The sequence below is a fragment of the Arvicanthis niloticus genome, chromosome 8, assembly GCF_011762505.2.
Source record: "Arvicanthis niloticus isolate mArvNil1 chromosome 8, mArvNil1.pat.X, whole genome shotgun sequence".
Lineage (NCBI taxonomy): Eukaryota > Metazoa > Chordata > Mammalia > Rodentia > Muridae > Arvicanthis > Arvicanthis niloticus.
Window position 1 is genome coordinate 13,887,733 of NC_047665.1, and position 27,560 is coordinate 13,915,292.

A 27,560-nucleotide genomic window follows, 5' to 3' on the forward strand; every position below is an offset into this window, starting at 1 on the left:
GAAATCTGACATGCTCTTCTGCACTTCACAGGTGCCTTCATACACAAAGCACCAACACACATACATAAGTAAAGATAAAAATCAAATCATTAAATCTTTAATTTTAGAATCATTGCCCTTATAGTATTTTATTTTTAAGGAATTCTCATCTTTTAGTTTTTCTCATCATTTTTAGTTTTCTCATTGGTCCACAGTTCAATAATAGATGTTTATGTTTTATGAACATTTATGATTTGCAAAGTGTTTCACAGGGGCTGGAGAGATAGCTCAGGGATTTAGAGCACTGGCTGCTCTTCCAGAGATTTTGAGCTCAATTTCCAGCAACCACATGGTAGCTCACAACCATCTGTAATGGAATCTGATGCCCTCTTCAGGTGTGTCTGAAGACAGTGACAGTGTACTCACATGCATAAAATAAATCTTAAAAAAAGAAAAAATATTTTACATACACTTTCGTTTAGTAATCACAGCAACTTCATTGGTTTCTGCTCTCATATATGTATTATGTACAGATGAAGAAGCAGACCCTGAGGGGGTGGCCTGCTCCAGACTATAAATGTGACTGGTTATCCTACTCAAAGTCCTACACTCCTGTTTCTGAACCACTTATACTAGCGATAAGCCTTTGTTATTTGGGTCTCACTGTGTTCCTCTCCATAGTTTTTCAAAGCAGCAGTTTTAGCCTAGGTTTCCTAAGTTATGTCATTTTAGTTGTCAAGTACATTTCCTCTAAAGCAGCTATTCTCAACCAGCTGAGATTCTGTAGTCATTTCCAGTATTCTCACAGTTAACATTGATCAATAACTGGAGAAACTGTCCATTGTCACAATGGATTTTATTACTTGTGGGAGTAGAGACAAGAGAGCTGAAGCATTGTGCTGTGTGCATAGCAGTTCCCAACCCCCCCAAGAATGAGGATCCAAAATACCCATGGTGCTGAAGTTGAGTAACCTGCCTTGAAGACAAAGATGTTATTTATCCATTCACCTCGGTGTTCAAATTCTACCCCTTTTTATTACATATCTATAGGATTGTTTTTCTTCCACCCAAAAAATTTGAAGCCTACATTTTGAGGTAGTTGAAAATAAATATAAGGAGCTGGAAAGATGGCTCAGTGGTTGAGAGCACTGGCAGCTCTTCCAGAGGACCCAAGTTTGGTTCTTAGCACCCACATGGTAGCTCTTAACCATCTAGAACACTAGTTTTAGGGACTCCAATTGTCTTATCAGGTATGCAAATGGTGCTCACACACACATAACATATTAAAATAAGTTAGTTTTCTGCGGTGTTGGAATAGGAATGCCCCCCACTCCTACCCCATAGTGTCCTGTGTTTGAATGCTTGGCCCACAGGGAGTGCCACTCTTAGGAGGTGTGGCCTTGTTGGAGGAAGTGTATCACTGTCAGGCAGGCTTTGAACTTTCCTATGCTCAAGCTAAATCTAAGTTCAGTGACACAGTCCCCTTCTGCTGCCTGGGGATCAAGGTATAGAACTCTCAGCTCTTTCTCCAGCACCATGTCTGCCTGGATGCTTCCATGCTTCCATGCTTCCATGCTTCCTGCATGATGATAACAGACTAAACCTCTGAACTGTAAGCCATATCCAGTTAAGTTTTTTTCTTTATAAAAGTTGCCATGGTCATGGTGTCTCTTCACAGCAATAAAACCCTAACTAGAACATTTTCTAAGAAAAAAAAAGAGTATGTTTCTGATTGGGGTAGACAAGCCAGACTACACATAGATTTATTTAAAACCAGTATTTAATGTTTTCCTTATTTTCAATTTTTACTTAATTCATTAACAGCAGTTAAAAAAAACCACACACATGAAAGCACTCTTAAGTTTTGTTCAGTTTTCAGTTTTTGTCACCTTAGCTGTGTTTCCAGGGATTACCCAATGTGCATATTTGAAGAGATAAGTTGATATAAAATTGATTGGTGTCCATACTCTTTCAAAAGGATATCCTGAAATATTCCTAGTTGAAGTAATAACACTATGTAACCTAGTAGTTACTGTGTTCTTCAGAGCTTATATAACTGATCATAAAATGCACATTATAGATTTTATATTAGCAGTCATTATGTTTTTACAATTTTATAACCAGATAATAATTTAAAAAAGAAATTCATGTGTTATAGCTCCAAAACCAACTCTAATGAATATTATCTGTTGATAGTGAATACTTGAAGCTTTATTATAAGTTGAGAATTTTACGATTCTGTCAAACTACATATATCCCAACATTATTGGAACATTACAGTACTACCCAAGTTATTAAAGAGATACTAAAAATATATGTACTCTTCATAATGCTGTTCTTGCCAGATTTGTTTTTCCAACAGCAAAGATATGACACAAATGTTACTAAGTCAAGCACTCTGTTTACAGTACAATTCTGTTTAACTGACTTGATAATAAAGGGTTAAATATTGAATATCATTTTTATTGATGAAAAAAGAATGTTCAAGCAAAAGATTTACGAAGAATCGTTCATGTGCAAAGGGACACTGCAATAGACATTTATTCTGAGTATCAATAATTAGGCAAAATTATGTTGAAATTTTTTGTCATTGGCCACATGGAATAGAATTTTACTTATGTGTATAATACTACCATTACTAGGACAGTTCAAGTATTCCAAATGTATACATTTTTAAATTTTATATTGAATGGATGTCATTAATTATTATTTTCCAACATTCCCAAGCTGAACACTCATTCTGCCAAGAACACAGCGAAATGTTGCAGGCTGTACTTCCCAGTACTTCATTGGGTTGTTGAATAAACTTATTGCACTGTATAAAGATTTCTTCATCTTTGGCACTGTTGGACAGAAGTCATTCACTCCCACTTTTGTAATTGAATTATAATGAAGGAAGATTATCTGTTGTGGAGAAATAAAAAGATTTTTAAATGCCCAATAAATATAAAAAGAAATGAGGTTTTTATTAATAGTTGGGGTTGTTTAATCTTGAACATAGGCCTCATGCACAATAAAGAAATATTCTCTTCCTGAGCCGCACTTCTAATCTTTAGTATTTTTATTTGAGACAAAATCTTGCTACATTATAAACTAACCTTAAACTTTTGCTCTTCTGGCCTCAGCCTTTTGACTAGTACCTGGGGTTGCAGATTTAAACCACTATTCTTGGATATAGTCAGGATTTATTTATAATTTATAGCTTTGTTCATCTGTTTCCTTATTTGTTTGCTTATTTGTTTTGGGAAGGTTGAGACAGGGTTTCTCTGTGTAGCCCTGGATGTCCTGGAACTCACTCTGTAGACCAGGCTGGCCTCAAACTCAGAAATCAGCCTGCCTCTGCCTCCTAAGTGCTGGGATCAAAGGCGTGCACCACCACATTTTAGCTTCATCTGTTTCCTTTATATTGATATGAAAGCATTTTCCCATAAGTAAAATATATTCATTTATACATGTTAAGTACTTATACCAAGGCAAGCTTTAGGTGTTATGCAAAGTGTTTGGGGAGAACTTTGTCACATAGAATTGTGTCACCATCCAGCATACATAGCTTGGTCATCTTAGCTAGTTGCTTTTCCCTTCTCCTTCCCTCACCTTACACATATAATCACTACTATGCCATATTTATGTGTCTTTTGCTGGTCACATTATTTATTCCTGTCACCTATGTAATCTGTTTTTATTTGCCAAGATTGATCTGAGCCTGTTCGTGAATAATATAGACAGATGCCGACTAAACTATGTTTGGTCTTTAACTGTTTCTTTATTCTTTTCTGTATCAGTCTCAGGATATTGTGAAAGATAGTTTATATGGCTCCTCTATATTTCTCCCACTGCTCACTATCGTAGCAAGGTATTAGAACATTAAACTCAATGAGAGTAAAACCAGGGTAGGCCTGGATTTGTTTACTTTGCAGATATTTATCATTAACTTGGGATTTCTGTTCTTTACTGTATTAAAGTTTTGTCTATTATGAAATGCTAGGTTATAGTGCAAAGTTGTAGATGTGGAAATTGGGGTGAGGGTAGGACATGGCTTGAGGGAGAAAACTGGGCTGTGTTCATGACTACAGAAATGTCAGAGCCCACACATAGTTCATTTTTTATCGGCTTGAGTCTCCAGAGTGCAGTGAATAAAACTTAAAGATAGGAAAAAATCAGGGCATGGTGATACACACCTTTAATCTTGGCATTCAAGAGATTGAGGCAGGAGGATTATGAGATTTTAAAATGTGTGTACTGCATAGTTGTTTTGAGACCAACCTGGACTATGTAATGAGATCCTATCTCAAAGAACAACAAAGAAAAAAATGTAGTATAAATAGTCCTCTATACTTAGTTGCTTTTGCTTTACTGCTTGAGAGAAAAGTCTGCACAATAAGGAAAGAACATGGCAAAACTGGATTGAAGTGAAATAGGGATTTTTTTTTTCATATGAGAGCCATAGATGAGAACCTAAAAAACCAAAAATTTATAGAATTATGTGCAAAATGCCATCTTCAGTTTTGGTGACTTCTGCCAGTAAGAAATGACAAAATGTGAGCTTGTTAGAGAGTGTGAGGGTGCTGAGAATTGAGCCTATTGCTTCACACATTCTATGTAAGCACCATACCTCTGAACTACATCTGTAGCTTTATATGAACTTCTTATGCTCTGTAAGTAGTGTAAACTTGGCCTCTATAGGCCCCAGTGATGCAGCTATCTGGGGGAAGATTAGGTAATACGAACTTGTGCTGCAGGGGGTGTGTTACTGGGTGAGAGCTTTGAGATTTCAAAAGATTCCCACCATTCCCAGTGTACCCTGCCTCCTGCTTGTGGATCAGAATATGAGCCTCTGGGCTGCTGCTCCAGCCACCTGTTGCCACAGGGTTTTCACCCTGCATCATAGGCATTATGGGCCTAACCTGTGGCCCCTTAAGCCAAATTAGCTCTGTCTTTTATAAGTTACCTTATTGTGGTCTAATTACAGCAATAAAAAAAAAAAAATAAAAAAAAAAAACCTAATGCATGCTCCGAATAGGCATTTTTCAGTTAATTTCATTCTCTGGTATGAATGTTTAAAACTGTATATTCAATTCTACCCTAGCACCTGGATACTAGCCCTCTACCTTTGCCTTGTGAAATGTTTCTAGAACAAAAGACACATGATTCTACTTAGTATCCTGGCTAATCCTGCTTGAGAAACTTCAACAACTTAAGGTTTGCTTAATGAACAGCTTGTCACAGTGATCTCAGCAACTTCAGTAGGTAAAAGTGTGGATGGAGAGGGTCTTATTCTTGAGTGGTATCTGTGTAGAAAGTGTTCTCCTCATGCTGCCCTACCCATACACTGGAGTCATTATGTTTAAAGATTTGTTGTTGCTTGTTGGATCATTGCGTGAGATGCACTAGTGTGTTCTTTGCAAACTAAAGCACCCATATCTATCAAACACAAGCACAGTGTTTTACCTGGAGGTATTTCAACTCCTGTAATCCTGAAGGGATTTTTTTTAGTTTATTGTGTTCCAAGTGTATCTCTCTCACACGTGGTATATTAGCAAAAGTTCCATTTTCAATATCTGTGATTCTGTTGTTTCCAAGACCCAGCCTATAGATGATATAAAATATATTGTGGTTAGATTTGATAAGAATTTGCTGAAACCATCATAACCCTCTGTAGAATGTGAGCCTGTTAGCATAGGCAGTGACAACAGTGGTCCTCTCCCTTTTTGCCCTTCACACTCTCTTAAGTAGATCCCTGTACATTCTCTTATTAATGCCACTTTATTAATGCTGCCGTGCTTCTGTGAAGACTATGAGAACTTTTACCTTTGCAGTTCCTTGTATCGCTTAAAATCTTCAAGTTCCACAGTTGAAATTTTATTAAAATCTAAATGAAGCTCCAGTAAAGTTGGTGGTAGGCCTAAAAAGAAAAGTATGTTAGACAAAGTAAAGCCAGGCTTCAGTGACTGTTTCCCAGATTGTGGAATTAGGCAGGTATTTCAAATGCTTTCTTTTTTTAAAAAAATTGTTTAATTATAGAAGTTTTCAACCATACTCAAAAGTAGAAAGTATTTCATGAACCACCATATAGTTGTCCTGCTTCAACAACTAGCCTCATGTTTCCACTTCATCTCCTTCACTTACTTATTTACTTGCTTGCTTATACAGTCACTTTCTGGCAGGAGTTTAGCTGAAATCTACTGTGTGATGAAATTTTACCTGTGACTACTTTATTAGGTGTCTGATTAAAGTCATATTTTTGTTTAGTTTTTACATAACCACCTTATAATATTCTACAAAATTGACAACAATCCTTTATTATCTAGTATTCTTTTCCTCAGTTTTCCTAAGTTGTCTTCCATTGTTTTAAAGTCTTCTTCCTTGGATGTGATGGCACACAACTATGTCCTCAGCACTTGAGAGCTGATGTGGGAAGATTGCAAATTCAGGGGCTGCCTGGCTATCATGTGAGACCCTGTCTCAGAAGCACACAACCCAAGAACTGAGATTGTAGCTAAGTGGCAGGCTCAAGTTTGAGTCCCAAATTTTGAGTATCAACAATTAATTAACAATTAATATACAGCTGAGTAATGGTGGCACATGCCTTTGATCCCAGCACTTGGGAGGCAGAGGCAGGTGGTTCTCTGACACCAGCCAGGGCTACCCAGAGAAACCCTGTCTTAAAATAACAAACAAACAAAAATAAATACATAAATAAAGTTTTAAAATAAGACTGGAGAAATGAGTCGGTTGTTAAGAGCACTGCTGTTCTTCCAGAGGACCCAAGTTCAATTCCCAGCACCCACATGGCAGTTCACAATTGTCTGCAACTCCATATCCAGGGACTCTGACCCCTTCACACAGACATGAATGCTGGTAAAATTATTAATGCACATAAAATAAAAAATTTAAAACACAATTAGTATACTACTTTACATATATACATATACAAACACATACCAAAAGTTTAAATAACATATTCTTTGCATTTCCTTCCCTTTCTATTGATTTGTTTGAGTGACTAATTTGGTTGAGGTCTTTTAGACCTGGCTGGCAGCTTCCAGGTGATACTGTTTATCAGGACCCTGACTTCTTATTTCTGTGACTTGGCCGTCAGATCCAGATGGGGTAGGTAATCTTTCATGTGATGCCTTAGGCATTGGTGGTTTGTTACTTTGATCTGTTCTTTACTAAATATTGGAAATATGATTGAGATAGTGTCCTCCTAGAATCCCCAGGTTGGCCAGAGATTCCCAGTTGCAAGCCAAACTCGAGACAGGGTTTCTCTGTATAGCCTTTGGCTGTCCTGGAACTCACTCGTAGACCAGGCTGGCCTCAAACTCAGAAATCTGCCTGCCTCTGCTTCCCAAGTGCTGGGATTAAAGGCGTGCGCCACCACTGCCCGGCCATATTTTCTTTCTTTATGGATTCATTAACTAAACTGTTTTCAATAATTTTCTGTGATTATTTACTTTGTGACATTATTTTTATAGAAAAAAGCAGCAGACAAGTTTGACTCTTTGATGCAAATTCGTATAATGCCCAGTATTTCCTATTAAGTCATTTTTTCTTAACAATGTCAGTATACAAAATTTTACCCTGTTGAGATGCCTAGTCCGTTGCAGCACTTACTCTTTCAGTTGGTAATAGTTATTTTCTATGAGAAGTTCAGCTGCAGTGCCCTGTCACGTGATGGTCAACCCATGAACATTTGTTCTTTTCACACTGTGACCAGATCCTAGCCCTGTGCATTTGTAGCTGGCATGAAATAAGCTGACTGGCAGCGCCCCTATGCCCTGGTCTTGGGGACTAAGGTGGTTAATATTGGACTGTCTTTCTAGGGGAAAGTAGTGGTTCTGTTGGAACAGGGAGGATTAGCTAGGATTTATTTCATAGCCATAAGCTAGTGGTAGAAATCTGTATAATTGTTATCAAGATGAAGTTATTCCAGGCGGTGGTGGCGCACGCCTTTAATCCCAGCACTTGGGAGGCAGAGGCAGGCAGATTTCTGAGTTCGAGGTCAGCTTGGTCTACAGAGTGAGTTCCAGGACAGCCAGGGCTACACAGAGAAACCCTGTCTCGAAAAAACCAAAAAAAAAAAAGATGAGGTTATAATTTCTTAAATGGTACAAAATTTACTTTGACTTCAAATTTAAGGTTTCCATTGGTACAAGCTTCTTATTGATATAAAAGTGAGATGAATATTGTTACTCTCGTAGGCATTGTGCCTGTATAATACATTTAGGAGTACAAGGCTTAGACCCAGTCCTTCTTTAACTTTCTTAACTAATTTGAGATGGCTAGTCTCTGTGTTAAGGGCCTATAGCAAATTCATGGCTTGGAGTTTATTGCTAGGGTGTTCTGTATATTTTATTTTGAAATAGCTGAGAGGAGTTAACAGGTAACAGTCCAGATTACCTTACATGGATAGTTGGTTTTCAAAACGTCAGAAGTCCACAGAATTGATATTACAAACATTGCTGTATTAATGTTCATTTTGAGTAGAGACCTGTCTGCTCCTGACAGCTTCCTGTCTTGGATTCCAAGAAGAAATTGAGCATCTTTGGAGTTATTCCAGTTGTGGTGAGACAGCCACTAGGCAGAATTGCCTCTTTCCATCTACAAACAACTGTCTAGAAAAGAACACACTTGCAGAATAGTCAACTGATTATATCTGCCTAGACAGAGTAATCAGCCCTTAATAATTCTGCATCACTAAGGTCTGTCAGATGATCCTGGGCCAGAAGGCTGAAGATCGGATGCTCCAACGTTTTGTAGTATAGGAACTATCCAGGTGTTCAGTGGACTCTAAAAATTGGCTAAGTTTTAGAAGCTATGCTTTGTGCTTTCCATAATTTCAGTTAACTCAGTCATTCTGGATTTCTGACAGGGTTGAAAACTTAGAGTCTCATAGCCAATCCTGGCTATTTGCTTTGAAAGAAAAGATTTGAGTGGATGGTTTTCAGCTGACATTGATCCTAAAGTCAAGAAAAAAGCCAGGTTCAGAACTAAGTGTTTTAGTTAGGAGAGATGACAGAGGTTCTGGTTAGTCAACAAAATGATGGACTGGGTATTAGGACTATCTTGTACCTCACTGGTACAAATTGGTATAATTATGCTCTAATTGTATTTTTGAGAGAAAAGTTTTATTTTAACAGGAGGGGTGATATGTAGGAGGAGCTAAGGTAAGAGGAAGAGAAGGAGTAAGGAGAAGAGGACAAGAAGGAGAGGAAAAGCTAGGTGATGAGAGAGAGAGAAAGAGAGAAAGGGGGGGGGGACATGGAGGCAGATGTTCACGTGTCTCCACTAGTCAAAGATAGTTGATATATCTCAGTTGGGTATTGGGTTACACTTCTGATTGAGCATTACCAAACTTATAAAGCCTTTGATTAGCACTTTAAAAAATTGTATAAAAGCAAAAAGGAAAAGGGGGCATGGGATAGGGGTTTTCTAGGGAGGGGAATTGGGGAAAGGGGATGGCATTTGAAATGTGAATAAAATATCCAATAATAAAAAAAAAAGAAATAAGCTGACCGGGACTTGAGCAAACCTCACTTTGGTAGTCACTTTTCAATGTATTGTCAACCTGTGATTCTAGTTATCTTGCTGGAAAAACTTCCTGTTCTCAACCTTTGCTGAAACATTTCCTTGCAGTATTAATGGTAGAAACTGGTGAATGAATATTGAAGAATATTATTGTTATTAGTAGACCTTATGGCTAAATTCATTTTGATACCTGGATTTAATTTGAATATAAAAGTAAACAACCTTGAGAACAGAAAAGTGATTTTTCTAAATTAACAGGATTCTAATTTTTTGAATTCTGTTTGAGTTTAATTATATTTCTATAATGACTATATGATACTTTCAGTTTTAAGACAAAGGGACTGTCAATCTCTTGGAACAGACAGTTCATTACATGGAATTACTAGATACTGTCCTGTGTCAGCCTATTCTGGGATGGACTGTAGAAGTTAGAGAAGAGCAAACTTAGTGGGGAGCTTAATAAACTTAGGGGGACCATTGTTGTTAGGACATGAGGAAGGTGAGTGACCAGAGAACAGAATGGGCCCTAGCCTCTAAGATGAGCAGAGATACATGCAGAGATGAGAATCTAGCAGAAGCCCATCTGCTGCTAACAAATAGTAACATGTTCATGGATAAGAATATCTATTCCCACCACAAACCCGTTAGTCCCCACCCACGTGGGACTATGCAGTAGAATTTCCTACACAAACAGGAAAGAAGACCTTTTCCACTTTCTTCCTGGTAAGACCTCCTGGGGTGTCTGATATTTCACCCTGCTGTACGCTATATTCTAATAGAATTTGGCATGCAGACTATCACATCTTAGTGAATAACTTTTTAAAGAGTTTTTGAATGTCAGAGAAAGTGTGACAGAATAGTAAGTTGAAACGTTTGATTCTGGTTTCTTTGTAAAGACATAGTTGCTTAAGCTGTGAAGGAATCCTGAAAATTAACTTAAAATATGCTTTGATTTTTAAAGGAAATTGTAATTAGAGTATATTTAGGAGAAGAAGAATGGTTACACATACTGATATCACCTATCCTGCCAGGTTAGGCTGCTGCTTCCCACCCATCAAATCCTCCTTTGTCCCCACCCCCTACCTTCACTCCTTTCCTTGCTCTGGCTTCTCTGTGCTCTATGCCAGGTTACATGCAAGGAACTGTGTACGTTTGACGTACTGGGTACAATTTTTTTTTTTTGTCACTGCTATAAAAATTACAAAATTTTGGGTTTCTTACAGTAGTTAAACAACCACTTCAACTCTAAAGGTGATTTATATGTATACATATGAATTAAACTAGTTCTTTCCTGTGGGGGAAATGGTCTTCCTATTTCTACTTTATACATCTTTCAAAGAAGTGAAAAGATAATTTAATTTTTTAATTTAATCTCATATCTATAGGTTTTGCCTGCATATATTTCTGTATACCACATGCAAGTCTGATATCTGGGGAAGCCAAAATGGGGTTGTGAGCAGCCTTGTGGGCAAGTAGGAATTTCAGGGTCCTCTGAAAGAGCAGCCAGTGCTCTGAGCGCTGCTGAGCCATCTCTCCAGCCCCATATAAATTCATGTGTATTTAAAATATCATATTCACTGTCTTGTAGTCTTTGTTTTGTTCATTTTGGATCAGAGTAGTAGAAAGGGACAAATTGCTATTTTCTGATAGATATTGAAATTGAAAAAAAATGTTATTGATATGGTTTGTTTCTGATCCAGATAGTCATCAACACAAAAAACATCGGGTAGCAAGTTCCAAAGTAAGATATCTAGCACAGTGAAGGAACATCTTTTTCTTAGAGTGCCTGCTTCAGTCCTGTAAATCAGGACGGAAGGTTCAGGGCTTCTTTTAGTAAGGTTGTTGCTATATGCCATACAGTGTCTTCAAGTCTTTACTGTATTAGCAAGTTAATCTTCACCAGACCCATGGGAAGATGTCTCAGAGCCCTTTGTGACTGACATATTCTTGCCAAAGCCAATGCTGCCCCCATCTGGCATAACAGTCTCTGCCCCCTCAGCTGTAGCAGCACAGCTAATGATAAGGGTCTCTGGCCCATTCAACCTCCTCTGCCCTTTACTTTACAGAATTCTCCACCTCTATAGAGGTTTAGAAGAATAAATGTCAGAAAAAAACAGAAGGAAAATAAAAAGCTCATCGCTTTTTAGTGTTTATTCTCTTTTTTTCTTTTTCTTTTCTTTCTTTTTTTTTTTTTTTTTTTTTTTTTTTTTTTGGTTTTTCAAGACAGGGTTTTTCTGTGTAGCCCTGGCTGTCCTGGAACTCACTCTGTAGACCAGGCTGGCCTCAAACTCAGAAATCTGCCTGCCTCTGCTTCCCAAGTGCTGGGATTAAAGGTGTGCGCCACCACCGCCCAGCTAGTGTTTATTCTTACTGAGAAAAAAGATTATGGTTTAACGTCAAAAAGATCACTATTGGATGCCTCTCTGTTTGTGGAAAAGTACTAAATTTTATACTGGTCAGATACACTGGTGCTGGGACTTCTGATCGTAGCATAGTTCTGACAGTGTATACTGTGACATTTTCAATATTAAAAGTTAATGTCAGATAATACATAACAATGTTTACTTATTGAAAGATTGTATTTTTGTTTGTTTTTCAAGACAGGGAAAAGATGGTATTTTTTAAAACACCATATTTTGAGTAAAATTAATACAAACCTTTTGGGATTGAGGTTAGTTTTGCTTCAGCAATCCTGATATGGAATACTGTCACCCCTTCAAATGCCCCTGGTTCTATCCCGTTGTTATCAAGAGGGTTTGCACTCATTTCTGTGAACGAAATGACATGATTTAGCACAAATCGGTAATCATGGCAACTCACCAACAGAAGGACACATCTGAAGAATATTGGAGAAGTGTGTTCTTCATTATCCATTCTCATTTCCACTCAATATACCTACTTGTGTGCACTCTTCTTTCTGTCGACCTCAGAAAAACATTGCTTTGAATTTCATAAACTGGAATGTATAACAAGTTTTTATTTTTGTTTTTCTTTTGAGCCACTAAAGTGATGACATTCCTTTCCAGTGTACCATAAGCAGATGGTTTGGTCCATTTACAGTAATGATGCAGCAGGGAAAACACTTCTTACATCAGGGTATTTGTGTTTTCCATTTTGTTAACTCTTAAACAGTTTGTGTACATGTGAACAAATTCATGGAGGCCAAAGGTTACTCTTGTATGTCATTTCTAAGATTCTATCCAATTTTTCATGGTGTTTTAAGTTGACATAAAGTATTTACTCATAACTACCTTTGATTGGTTTGTTGAGATAGTTTTTTTGCCAAGTAGGCTAGGCTAACTAGCCACTGAACTATAGCCCATCTCTGCTTCTCCAATGCTGGGATTATATCATGCCCAACATTTTAATGTAGACTCTGGACATCAAACTCAGGTTCTTATATTTGTACAGTTTACTGACTGGGCTATCTCCCTAGCCCTACCTCTTAATTTTTAAAATAGCATATGTCAATTATAAATTATGTAATAAACGTAAGAAGCTGTTTCATAAGTTCCGGGCACTTGGTTGGGCTAAGTGAGTTTATGGACATGAACCATGCTTAGGTGTTTGAATGATTGTTGTGGGGAGATGGCATAGAGTCGTATGACAGGCATCACAAATAAAATAGTGAAATTCAAATTGTACAATAAAATATTCTTTGTATTAATTTTAAAACTGATAGCCAAAATTAGGTTTGTATTCCAAATATGAAAAGAATTAATTGTGTACATCATGATTGTGTAGTTTAAACAATGATTAATACAACCATTTAAATTTAATAGAGTAGGTTTTATTAATTAGGGCTCAGTTCCTAAAAGTAGATCAAAGTGTGTCAGGAGATTGTTGAAAAAGAGAGCATCACAAAACTTCCTTTTATGTCCTATAATTTTTCAAACTTTAATTTGTTTATTAATAGATGACTAGGTTTAAATATTAATTTTTGAAATTAACTAGAGTATTAATAGCCCAAATTTGGCCATTAATTACAATTTCAAGATGTCCATTCATTGGGAAAAAAACTTACCCAAAACATGTAAAGCATTCATTCCCTTGAACGTGTCCTTTTGTATTTTCTTAACTTTATTATCATGAATTCTGAGTTCTGCTAATGATTTGGGAAGGTTAAGTGGAATTTCACTTAGTTGATTGTGGGATAAATATAGCCTTCGCAACTTCTTTGTGGTTAGAAAGGTTTTTGGGTGAATCTTTGTTAACTTGTTGTTGTTCAGAATCAGAGCCTAGATAAAGCATAGAAAGATAGACTTTAAGGCAGAGGTTCTCAACCTGTGAGTCATAACCCCCTTCACATGGGTCGCCTAAGATCATCAAAAACCACAGATTTTTTTCATAACAGTAGCAAAATTATAGTTACGAAGTAGCAACAATATGGTCTCTGGTTACCACAGCAGGAGGAACTGTTTTAAAAGGTCATAGCACTAGGAAGGCTGAGAACCACTGGTTTATGGGATTGGTTACTGGTATTTTACAAGAATTAGTCATGGAAATCAGTATAATTTCTATCATTTGTATATTAGCTAACAATACCAATTACAACTTCAGCTTTAAAAATATTATTGAATTAGAAAAGTACAATATTTAAAGGCTGTTACTAGTTAGATACAGTCTTATCTTTTTAAACTTTGAATTGGTTGTTAATACATTCACAGTAACCATTTACATTGCAAAAATAATTTATTTCTGTCTTTTCCAACTCTGCTATATTGAGCAGAAAGAATTTTCTGTTTACCAAGGGTTGTGGCAGGTTTCTTAGCATCTTCAGGACATTTTTGTTCCTCTAATAATCTGATTCTGTCAAGTAGTAGCTTGAGATTTGTTTCTTTTATAAGTTTTGTCTACGCTGTTCTTCTTTTTCTAATTAGACTCATTATGTCTTGCTGTGAGATTGCTCAGAGTTGTTTCTCCTTAACACACACACTCCAACTGCACACAAATTCCTTCAAGAGCATGTTCACTCATTTACTCTCTGGCCTTTATTTCTCTCTTTAATCACCCTTCTTCCTGACAAATCATGGCTGTTAAAGTTTTCACCTAAGAAAGATTAATCCTAAAAGAGGGGAGACTTTCTTGCTGCTATCTAGCAAAATAGGCTCCTTTCTGAATATATGATAACAACTAAGGGTGTGTTTCTTTTTAGTTAGCAGGAAAATGAGGTAAGGGGTTGGCTTTTACAGCCTGGTGGATTGCGAAGGTAGCTTATGACTTCCACTTGACCCCGTGAGCTTAAATCAAGCTTTCCTTTGAGTACTACAGTACAGAACATGATAAAGAAAAGTGGCTTGCCTGTTGTTATTCTCTAAGTGAAGGTCAGAGCTGCCTTGTCTAATGAGTATATGCCTCAATGAGATCTTGTTGTAGTGCACTTAAGTCTTGTCATTTGTTTTCTGGCTAAGACATGCAGTTGTTGGATTTTCTGATTGATATGCAGTTGTTGGATTTTTGAAATTACATTAAAGGAGTGATGAGTAATAGAACTAGGGTAAGGGTTTGTCTTCAGCTCTCATTCAGCTCTGTCACATGCCAAATGACGTAATGCCTGGCATGATGGCAGAGCAGCCCCAGGTCAACTGTACTCTCAGTGTTGGCTTCTACACAGGAACTGGCTGTCCTGCAGCCCAGATTCATCACTAACAAACAGTGTAGAAGAAAATGCAGTGTGCAGTCACTGTTTGTGACACCACAGGGAGAAGTGAGTGGGGACGCCTGAGGGTGTTCAAGGATCCCAGTCACTCTGTGTGCTGTCTTTCTTATGAGAGTACCAGCACCAAGGAGGCAGCATGAAATAGAATGAAGATCCCCAAAACATTATGATTCTCTTTTAAAGACATGTAAGATAAGATTATAATTAAACTTTTCAAATTATGCAGTATACTACTACTTGGTTTCTTTTATATACAAATAGGTCTATAGGCAAGACCTAGTATGGTTATGAATTCTCTTCTCTTAGAATAAACAACATGTTTATTTTCTCCAGCACAGCCTAGAAGCATAGAGAAATGGCCTGGAAGTGGTAGTTCTGGCCCACCTTACCATACAGTGTAGAGCCAGAGCTGTTCCTCTGGCACATCCTAGCCTCAGCTCAGCAAGACAAGGGCAGTGCTGACAGGACCAGTGACACCTCCACAGCTGTGTCAGGGAACACTCAGACTCTTCATCCTAACTGAATTTCAGATTAAGTCAGAAAGGGTCATAAGGCTCGAAATCCTAGGCAATGTTAGGAAATTGAAATATTAATTATGTTTGTTAATAGAGGAAGAGGAAATTCTTTCCCTTTTACAGAGATCAGGGAAAGATGACTTACATGAATATATTAGTCACCTAAATATAGTCTGTGTGCTTTAGAGAACTGTGGTGAGATCTTAAGTCAGTGGCTTCAGGTAAAGATTTTTTATATACTATGTTGATTATTGGTATAGATAATTATTTTTTGTTTGTTTGGAAACAGGGTTTCATTATGTAGCTCTAGCTGGCCTTAGATCCACCTATTGCTGCCTCCAGTGCTGGGATCAAAGGCCACCAAGCGCTTACAATAATTCTTTTCTTACTCCTTTTAGTGGATAGTGAGCATAATCATCTGATTATGAACTCATTTCTGCTCTCATCCTTGTAACCTTTTATCTAGCTATTATTCTATAAACGTTAATTGAATTAAATACACAGTGTTTACTTGGCTGAATACCAGAGCTTTGCAATAGGACACCATAGGAAAGTAAGATATCTTTACACTGATACAATGTAACAAATTATTTCAGCAGTGATAAGGATTTTCAAGTAAGTATTTGAAAATATGAGCATAGATTCTTACATAAAGTGAAGTGAGTCCTTTAAAATCATTTTCTTTAATTTCCTTAATTTTATTATTTTGAAGGTCAACCATTCGAGTATCAAATGGAATGTTGCTTGGAACCGATGTCAAACCTGAGAAACAAACAAATATGTCACAGATGCTAGATGTTCATGCTAATGACGAGATTAGTAATCTTGTAGAGATGTACATTTTTAAAATTCATGATGATAAGTAACATCAGATTTAGAAGTTGTAAAAAAAAAGCCATTATCTTTTGAAAAATCTTAAGATCTTTTTAAGTAATTTTTTATTTTTATAAGGTATCTACCTGTCTTGAGCCTGGCTGGCTCCAAGGTGAAATAAATGGTGATAGGTTATGTTTGGCTTTGTGTAGAAATTACAAGCAATAGCTTATATGGTGTTCTTTGTGCTGAAAAATGATTGCTTTTTCACAGATTTGCTGTGAAACTGACTAAGCAAGAAACTAGACCATAAGGTCTTGACCATTGTTGGTTGTTGTTGTTGTTTTGGTTTTGTGGTTTTATTTTTTCATTTTTGGAAGAACCAAAAGGAAATTGGTTGTTGTTGTATACACCAGACTTTAATCCTAGCACACCAGAGGCTGAGGCAGGCAGACGAGTTGTTGGCCAGCCTCACCTACCTAGTGGGACCCTGTCTATAAGGTCTACTCTTTAGTCTATTTATTTATATTATATTTATTATATTATAAATATTTATAATATTTATAAATAAATAGACTAACAAGTAAGTAGAAAGTTATGATTAGAAAAAATAGATATGCTAGATTATTTTTATGCATATTCACAAAAACTTACTACTCTTTTACCTGTAAACATTCAGTTCCTCTAACTGACTGTAAATCTTATTTACAGGACTTTCAAATATCTTGATTAGCATGTAGATGTGAGATATAAATTATTTCATTTATCACCTACAGTGTTAACTCAAGAATAAAGTGATTTAACTCATACCGCTTTTCTATCCTTGTGCCTTTAGTCTCCACTCTTCTTAGCAGTAACAACGGCTGCCTTTGCTGTTTCAGAATAAGGTAAAGGTGCACAGTTCTTTTACATTTTTTTGAAGATTATAGTATAATTACCTAACTTCCCTCTTCCATTTCCTTCCTTCAAACTTGACTTACCATGATCTCCTCTTCCTCCTCTTTTGGTGTCAAATTGATATGCATATCTAACTTGAAACTAACTAGTCTTGATTGTTAACATGGCTAGATTTTAAAGTGTACCTCTGGATATATCTAAGGGCAATTTTAGATAGAATTGACTAAAGGTGAAGACCCAGCCTGAATGTGGGTGACACCCTCCCTAGACTGGTGGTGAAACTGAATACAAGAGGTAAAGATCAGAAAGTTAGTTAATACTGGTATTCATTCTCTCGGTCTCTGTCTCCTTTGCTTTCTCCCTGCTTAACCCTTGCTTCCCCACCCCTTTCTCCCTGTTTCCTCTGTCTTGCCTTTCTCCTCTTGGTTGCCAATATATAAGCTGCAATGAGCAGCCACCCAAAATTAATGGCTCTTCCTATAAGTTATTTTGTGGCAGCAACAAAAACAGCACAATGAAGTTACTCAGCAAGAATGATAAATTGTAAATAGACTTTAGTTCAATCACTTCTAGGAAGTTCTAAACCCAAATTATTCATAACAAATAGAACATCGCATTTAAAATGTCTAAAGGTTTCAAGAAGTCTACATGACTCTATGTCATTGCTCTGGACAGGCACTGTATTTTGTTATTGTAGAATTTTACTGGCAAATGCAAAATCAACCTCTTGACATTTTGAGTTGAATTGTAGTAAAGGAAATTGGAATTTTAGTGCTTAGATCTGAGAAGTGAAAAATCCTCTATGTAAGGATTTTTTCCCTTTTTATTCTGAATTTTTAATAAGTATTGGTCTGCTGTAGTCTACACCTAAACATTTCTCTGCCTGTTTTGCAGTTCTAATATCAAAACCAGGGTAGTGAGCAGCAATCTACCACCACTTCATTTTTCTTATTTTGTATATGGGTCTCTCTATTTTTACCTAAGTCATCCTGTAACTTAGTCCTCTCCTCTGTCTTGGCTTCCTAAGTATTATGAACTAAAAGCCTGTTCTGCCACACCCACCTTCCACCTACGAGCATAAATAAACCATTTTACAGTGCCTGAATAGAGTTTTGAAAGTTCAATGATTACTTTTTTACGCCCTTAACTTTTTCGGAATAGCAATATTTTTCAAAACAAAACTGACTCCAGTCCTTACCTAGATCAGAACAGTGGACAACTCGAGAATAACATTGGCATCCAAATGGACATGTTGGAAACAAATCAAAAGGGAAAAAGGGGTTCACTGGCTCTTTGGTTGGAAAAAGAGAATTGTCATCATCATCACTGTCATCATCATCTGTGTCTTCCATATCCTTCAACATCATATTCTTCAGTGCTATGTGTGAAGGGCTAAAGAAGGGTTTGGCAGAGCACACAGCCAAAAGCAGTAGCATCATATACTCCTTCATGCTGGCCTGTGTACAAGTCCAACCTGGCATTCAGTAGACATTGAGTATTAAATTAGAGTTTCAAAAGATACAACTTTTGTTATATACATTTCTAGTGTTGGCAAAATTATGATAAAATGACATTCTTATCCATTGCTATGCAGTGTAAGATTAAATACATAAAACTTTTTAGAAAGCATTCAGCATATGTTTTGGGAAGGAGCTTCAGTAATTCTATTAATTAAACAGCTGGGTCTGTCCATGATGGTACATGTTCATAATAGCAATACTTGAGAGATTGGAACAAAATTTTACTAGGAAGTGCAGGCTTAACCTCATGATACCTTGAGATCAATTTCAGGGAAGGGAGTTAAAATGAAGTACTTAGTTTTGATAAGAGAAACACTCTCTGAATAAGATCTCTTTGTTTTCTTTTTATTCTGAATTTTTAGAATAGCCACATCTTAAGAAATAATTCTAAAATGTATAATAAAAAAATAAAGACAGTTCTGTTAGTTAAAAGAAAATAAAAAACTAGGATGTATTTGTCAAGTGAAATGTATTTTAACCAACAAAATGTTTTCAAAGATACTTTAAAATATAGATTATTTTCTGTGAAATAAAGAAGCAAGTATTTTAAAATCTATAGTTATTTCTAAATAAAAAAAATAGCTCATACAAATAAATCTGATAAACTACAGTGATAGAACTATGAATTAAGTCTTCAATTTTTTTTTTAAATATAGTTTCACATGTCCCAAGCTGGCCTGGAACTCCTTACATAGCCAAGGATGATCTTGAATGCCTGCTTCTCCTGCCCCCACCTCCCACATTTAGGATTCAGGGGTTTAGCACTATACCTGGTTTATGTGGTGCTAGGGATCAAACTTAGGACTTGCTAAGTGTGTATTCTACCCACTGCACATCCCTAGCCTTGATGAGTTTTGTCTTCTGTTTTTTTATTTAATTTTATAAATATACATTTCTTTTATAACTAGAAAATAAATTGTAAAATTGTTGTAACTAACAGTGTTTTAACACCTTCCATTGGTAATATCTATGTCACTATCCAAGAATATCCTCAGTGGCCCTTAGACATGTGGACATTTTCCTTAACTGACTTCTTTGTTATCTTACTCAACCTCTTTCTCGTTATTGATAACTTTTTCCACAGTGTCATTGGGATCTTTTATTTCTAATCTGATCTGTTATCTAATACCCCATCTTGACCATCTGATGGCCAAACTATTTTTTATTGTTCATTATTTTACTGAGTTCATGTGGTTGAATAGTTGTCTCTGGTAGGTGCTTTTTTTTTTTTTTTTTAGGAGTGTATATGTGCGTGAGTGCGTGTGTGCGTGTCTGTGTATCTATGTGTGTGTTAAAGCTTATACAAACTGGAATGTATCAAGGAGAACCTTCAGAGCATGAGTTCACCATCTGATGTCTCATATTTCCATGGATATATTTACATATCATTATTTGGGAGTTATTCTTACTGTTACTTTATTATTTGAAATAGGGTCTCCCTGAAAGCCCAGGTTAGCCTCATGCTTCTTGTAGGTTGATCTCCCTGCTTCAGTCCCAGATATTGAGATTATAGGTATCTACTATAACCAATGAAATATATACATTCTTCGACATTTTTAAAAAATATAGTAAAGTCATCAAAAATAGATACATACCAGTGATGTCCTTTAGTAAAACCAAGTCTCAACTTGAATATATATGCACACTGTCAAGAGCAGAGGGCTCTACAGAAAGTCTCTGAGCTTCAGTCACTTTACCGTCACTTTACAGTCTACATTGTGTGTCAATGGTGACTCAGTAGAGAACTCTAGTCAGTCATGTCTGGCCCAATTTCAGAATATCTGATCCTGTAGTCAACTGTTTACTGTGTCTCAGAACCCAGGAGTTAACTTTAATATCTACATAGTTTGCCTTTTCCTGAATTTAAAGATCAGGAATAGAGCTGGGCTGATGCTGCTGCAGTCAGGAAAGCCTTTGTTGTGCAGGCATGACGCCCTGCGTGCACACATGCATAAGTATGTAAAGTGATTGACAAGGTTTATGGATTCCACAGTGGTGGTATTTGTGCTGATGATAAGGGCCCAGTAGCTTCAAGATGACCTGTTTCTGTAACTGTCAGCCTGTTTGCTACTGTGGGATCTCCCTTCTGGAATATCTAGAAACCCTTACATAGGATTGTAGTGACTCTCACTTTCCCTACCTGTGATCTATTATATTTGATTCAGTTTTCTGAGACTTGGTTTCACTAAGTAGCTTTGGCTGGCCTAAAACTTGAAATATAGATCAGGCTATCCTTGAACTCAAGGACATTCCTTCTGCCTCTGCAACTAGAATGCTATGTGTTTATAGGTAAGAGTCACCACAACTGCTTCCATCAATCTTTTTACCTCACTCCTTTTTGTGTTTTCTTGGTTTCTTACTGTTAGTATCAACTTAGCCTCAGGCTCCAAAATGTCTTTCTCTAGAAATTTAGCTTTAGGTCCTTAGCTGACTTCTAAGTTGTCACTGATTCTCACTTTTTCAGTTTGTTTGTTTGTTTTGAAACAGGGCCTCTTATACTCCCAGACTGACCTTGGATTCTCTGTGTAACTGAAGATGACCTTGAACAGCTAGTGTGCATGTCCCCACCTCCCAAGTGCTAAGATCACAGGTCTACACCACTATGTACTGTGCTGGAGATGAACCCAGGTGCGAGTATTAAGCAAGCACTCTACCAACTGAAGTTCATCACAGGCTCCTTTACTTTACTCTTCTGCATCCTTACATTGCAGCTCTGTCTTTCAGATATACAGCCACCTTTAACTTTAGCAATTGGAAGCTTACAGTTAGTATCATTTGAAGTCTTGTCTTTGGCCTAGCCTAGTTTGAGGTTGACAGAGTTAGTTATTCAGTGAGCATTTCTTTTGTTTTTGTTTGTTTTGTTGTTGGAAGTTTGTTTTGTTTTGTGTGATTGTGCTTGTCTGTTTGTTTGGGTGGGTAGGGGTTTTGTGTTCATTGTTTTTTGAATATTATGTAGTCCTGGCTGCCCTAGAATTTGCTATATAGACCAAGCTGACTTTGAACTCAGAGATAGTCCTGTTTCTGCCTCCAAGGTGCTAGTATTAAAGAAGTGTGCCACCCCACCCAGTCAGTAGTTGGTTTTTTGTTTGTTGTTGTTGGCCAGCTGTAAGCCCACCCCACCCCTACCATGTCTGTCTGTTCATCCTGTGCCCCTAAATCTCAAAGATAGAGTTTCTCTGTTTAACAGACCCCTGGATGTCCTGGATTTGCTTTTGTAGACCAGGCTTGCCTCAAACTCACAGAGATTCACCTGCCTCTGCCTTTCAAGTGCTAAGATTAAAGGCACACACCGCAATGTCAGGCAGTGTTTTAAGGTCTTAGACCCATTTTCTAGATTATAAGAAATGAAAATTGGGGATTATTAAATTGGCTGATTGTTCTTGTTTAAATCCTTTTAGTGTAAAAACTGAAATTACATGAGCTTTTGCTTCCAGTATAAGAACAAAAACTATTTTAACACTAAGGTGTTTGAAATATAGAACTAAAAAAAAAAAAAAAAAAAAAAAAAAAAAACTGTGGAAAATTTTAAAGTATATATAACAAGAGAAATATGTTAGAGTTCCAGAGTGAATGCCAAGAACACATCTTGATTTTCCATGTGGCCTGGCAGCAGAGTTGAGGGCTGGACTCATTTGTATGTGTTCCACATGCTGGTGACAGAGATTCCTGTAGCCCACTTGCCTGAGCAAGCTCAAGAGTAATTCCCTAGCGCTATGTGGAGGTTCAAGCTAAGGACCAGGGTGGGGTAGGAGAAGTTGGATTTGGAGGTAAGAAAGTAAGAAGAAAGCACATGGGGCAGAGAAACAGGAAGCAGAACAGTAATGGGTTTGCTTTTCTTCCACATTCCACCTCAGACTCACTAAGCATCAGCTGCAGTCCCTCCTTTTTGATTACAGTGGTAGTTCATAACTGCTTCTTTATCTTTTTCAAAACTGTAGTGGATGATGTATGAATTGACTTCTGCCTGCTAGTTTCAGCATTACCTGTCATAGTGGAGGAAGGAGCCTTGGTAATTAGTTGTGGCAACCAGCTCCTAAACAGCAGTTTGTCTTTTTTCTGGTGAAAGTTACAGATCTGTATACTCATAGCCTATTACCTCAGTGAAACTACCTCTTAATGAAGGTTCCTAAACAGTCTGGACCATGCTACATTAATGTCAATGAAAGTACTCTAGGGAGCACATCACCTTTTTAGATCTTTGGCCACCTATGGCTTTCCTAATGAAAGTCTTTGTATTAAAAACAGAGATTCCCTCTTAATAGTTCTATAAACTAGTTTTATCCTCTGTTCAACGTTTTTAAAAATACTTATCTTTCTGTGTTCTCTGTTTGTTGCTCGTAAAGAAAACAGAGGTCAGCCTTGGTATACCGAGGGATTGTCCATTAATGTTGCTAGGTCTCTGCTATAGATTTGAGGAGTGGTCAAATTGTACAGCTGTTCACCACTGGATAATATTTTAGTGCATAAGAGAGAGCACTGTACAACAGTGCCTTTTATCATTCAGAAAAAAATATGTAAAACAATATTTTATTATTTCTTATTTAAAGTGGTTGTTTTAAGTTTGTTAAAACAGTTCGGAGTCAAGCTTATTGGTTTTGGTAGCATTCAGATTGTGCTATTTTTTAAAACTTTAAAAAATATTTATACCTCGTTCTCAATATTTTCCTGATTTAGACAGATTTTGCCAGTGTTTATTATACTCATGGAAAGTTTTGGTTTTGAGTCTCAAGTTGTAGTCTTAATAAGAATACTCTTGGGAACACTAGCCCAGTGTTCCTACTGTTACTAATAAATCAGAACCATTTAGAGCTGAGAGACAGCTCTCGACATCATTCCCAGGAACTCTGCAGAGGAGAAAGTTTAGGCTTTGGGCTTCCAGAACTCCCTGGAGGCAACAGAGCTGAGGCAACTTCTTCTTTCCTCTCTACTAAAGCTTTCAACCATGTTCTGAGGAGATTTTCATTTCACAGTCACTTCTAGACAGTGAAGCAGCTTTCCTCTGAAAAAGTCTAGATGAGGTCTGATCAGCCCCTCAGACTTCATTAATAACACTAGAAATGCAGCAAAGAAGTCCAGAGGCTTCCTGTTTACCATGTAACTGTCTACAACCATGAAACGGAAATCTTGTCTAAGTGAGATGCTGTTTTCTTTCAGAACCTTGTTAGGTAAATAAGTCACTAATTTTTAAAGGTCCACTTGACAACTTGACTATTTTAGTTCATAGATATGTTATAAGCTCCAGGTATAAATGTGACATAACATGTTCTGTGTCTCTTACAGAGAGAATACAGACTACAAGAGGTGTGATCAAGGTGCAGACTTGTCCTCAATAACATAAATGTCCAAGCATTCACTGGGAAATTTAGTCACTGCACTATTTGTTCATAGACAAAATACTTTTTAAAACAACACTTTTAATTAATTTTAGCTTGGGAATATACATTCTAATTAAGGACTTAGCTAGTTTTCTTTCTTCAGGTACCATTTTTTCTCTTTATTGGCTATATTCAGCAACTGCTGTTTTAAAAGCAAAACATTCTTGCCTCTCTACTTTTCTGAGATTTCCTGCAGTGCTTGTAAAGTGAGTCTGTTTTGTGTCAAGCCTCAGGTCAGGTATCAGGATACTCATTTTTCATGTAGTGGTTAGTTGTAACAGAAGAGTGCATCGCTTCCATTCTTTCCACTACTACACTACAGTGCTTCATGCCAAAACCAAACGAGAAACAGCAGCTCAGATACTTCCACATGAGCTGGGGCTTGTGCTCCATCTGCTCCCTCTTTCTTTCTTTCTTTCTTTCTTTCTTTCTTTCTTTCTTTCTTTCTTTCTGTCTGTCTGTCTGTCTTTCTCTCTTTCTCTCTTTCTCTCTTTCTCTCTTTCTCTCTTTCTTTCCCAACACAATGATTCTTGGTTGGATTACAAGAAAAATAAAATAATAAAGCATGCTACTTTTAGAGCAATTGATATGATACACAGAAACCCCTCATGTTCTTTGTGACTTTGTGACTCAGTCCTTATAACATGTGGCCACTGTTTTCATGACTGCCATTCCTCTGAACACATTAGCATGAGAGAATACTATGTTCTATTTAGATTATTGGGAGAAAAGTGGTGAAAGCATTAATTTTTAAAATCTAAGATATAATAGTGTACTTTGTAAAAAAAAAAAAAAAGGTGTACTTTGTGAAAGGACAAAGGAAATCTTTGTGTTAGTCTAAGTATGAGGTTTATCAAAGGAGTTCCTATTTTTCATATGGAATATAAACCTAGTTAAACTATTACTGATGGGTATTCTTTCTTGAAATTATGTTGATTTCTATTATAATTGCCCAGTACTATTTCATTGTACAATAAGACATTTATCAAGAAAAAAATACAGGTTTTCAGTGGTATAGATAAAAATGACATTTGAATAATTTACCCATTTAAAGAAATAGCATCATAGATTTGCATAGTTAAAAACTTTCATTTAATATATCTAATATGTTCAAACTTCATTAACATTAATTATTAAAGTAATATTGTTTCCCTAAAAGATTGTATAAGTTGTCTATTTACTTTTTAAAATCAGTCATGTTAACATAATAAAGCATTAGTGAAAGATTTTCACTTTGTTTTTAAAAATGTATGATAGTTAAAATAAATTTATTATAAGACATAAAACTAAAGTAATTTTAGTTACAAAATTCACAGGTTTTTTTTATATAATCCTAAGGAGCTATACACACTATGGTTTAAATTTTACCATATAACTTACAAATGTTTATTAATAGTATTAGTGCTTTCTTAGTATAACAATAAAATATCTGTATATTGGTACATGTAATACAGACATGAAAACATACCTTGTCAGAAGAGAGAAGTTTTCTTCAAAGTAGAATTTATCCACCCTCTACTACTTAACTGCAATGTAAGTATCCTCAAGACTCTTTAAGAAGAAAAGATAAAGAAGTGTTACATTTAAAGAAAACAAAAGAGAGAGAGAGAGAACAAAAATCCAGCCTGCCTACCAGCCTCTGTGTGGCTGCGCCTGGGTGATACTGGAATAAACTGCTTCCCCAGATTAGTCCATGTTAGTACTGAAGAGCGAGATTAAAACTTGTTACTGCTCATATGTTTTCCATCACTGTTTGTATCGTAGCCAAAACTTCCAGCTAAACTCTAGACGTCTACTGGAAGATTGGAAAGTTAAAAAAAAAAAAGAGTTTAATAATTCATGGCAACTGGCCATTGAAACTGTAGTCACTGTAGAAATACATGATTTGAGAATACTTTATGAAATTCTAACATGAATGAATACCTATAAATTAGTTTCAAAAATCACTCACTGTTTATAGGCTAATAAAACATTTATCAATCTTAGTAAAGAATACCCATACTATGTAAGTGTTTACCCAAAGTCTACATGTACCTAAGTAGCCATGACTTTGTTTTCTCATAAGGACTAATACTATTATGTTAAGCAGATGTCTCAAGGCTTTTTTTTTTTTTTTTTTTAAAGCATTTAACCCTGCAATAGGCATCTTTAGGAACTGCAAGCCAGGCCCTGCAAACTCTTTCTGGGCCTGCGTCTGTTGTGATATAGATAGCTAAGCAGGGCCAGGTAACTTCACCTTTCCTTCGTAAGAGTCTCAGCTCCGTTCTCACTGGTGTTCAAGAGATTCTATTCTCTGAGAAGAAAATCATTTCCCCCCTTTTCACTCCCAGAGATTACCCAGCCCCACATCCTTGAAGCACACAATCCTTTAAGAAAGGGTGTTTTATGGACCCTAAGGGGAAAATACTCAGTTGGTACAGGTGATCCTGGTCAATCACCTGATGATTTGTGCAGATTTGTGAATAGCCTGTTTACAAAACATCATTTGGTGAGTTAGCATAAATCTAGTTTCTCCTATCAAAAAGTATCATCTGTTGTTCCCACTTTGCAGAGATATGGCACAGAATCGAACCAGTAACAACCATAGAAAATTAGAGTCTCACAGGTGTCAGGAAGCTTAATTAGGGGTTCATCCTCTTCTCTCTTATGTAAAAGACTCATCTTTTACTCTCAAGTCTGATGTCACAGACAGCTCAGCACTCCTAGATACCCCATTATTTGCATTTCAAGTGAACTGCAGTCCTCTCAGCAGCATCTTATTTGGAGTTAGATGCTCATACTCTGTTATGCACTTATCTTTTAGTTGTAAATGTATCTGTTAACTTGATGGATTGGGAACAGGATGAAAGTATGAACTGTAGTTTATTAGTCCTTGTGCCCAGAGCAGCCAGCCTCTGCCTGAATTCTATCAGTGCATAGACATAAAAAGGAAGGTCATGAGTGAAATTCAGTGAAATTCAGTTTGTCCTACACAGTGACTTGTTTTCTATCTTAATATTGTATTAAAACATATTAAAAGAGGTAAACATCCCATAATGGTATAGCTCAGTGAATCCTAATTCTTGATCAAGAAATCTGAATCCCTCTCATCTTCCCCAACAAGGATCATTTCAGCTTCATAGCTTATTTTTGAACTTTGTTCACATGTAATCACATAATACATTCTTCATGTGTCTATCTTTTTATATCCAACAGTATGGTTTTGAAAGTCATTTGTGTCTACATTCTTCATGTGTCTGTCTTTCTTCATTCAACATTTTGGTTTTGAAAGTCA

The 27,560-nt window shown here is 36.6% G+C and overlaps 2 protein-coding genes across 2 annotated transcripts in view; one reads left to right on the forward strand and one right to left on the reverse strand.

The window, feature by feature from the left end:
- The window catches only part of Cenpp (centromere protein P), a 176,937-nt gene that overhangs the window by 71,286 nt on the left and 78,091 nt on the right, over window positions 1-27,560 (forward strand). The gene's annotated exons all lie outside the window — the stretch shown is intronic.
- Window positions 1,742-26,080, reverse strand: Aspn (asporin). Its single transcript, XM_034510786.2, has 9 exons — window positions 25,920-26,080; window positions 25,755-25,837; window positions 18,590-18,865; window positions 16,331-16,443; window positions 13,532-13,745; window positions 12,165-12,275; window positions 5,788-5,881; window positions 5,428-5,566; window positions 1,742-2,883 (listed from the first exon to the last, which is right to left on the reverse strand). Exons 3-9 carry the CDS (start codon window positions 18,840-18,842, stop codon window positions 2,686-2,688), a joined length of 1,122 nt encoding a protein of 373 aa, XP_034366677.1. The 5' UTR covers window positions 18,843-18,865; window positions 25,755-25,837; window positions 25,920-26,080; the 3' UTR covers window positions 1,742-2,685.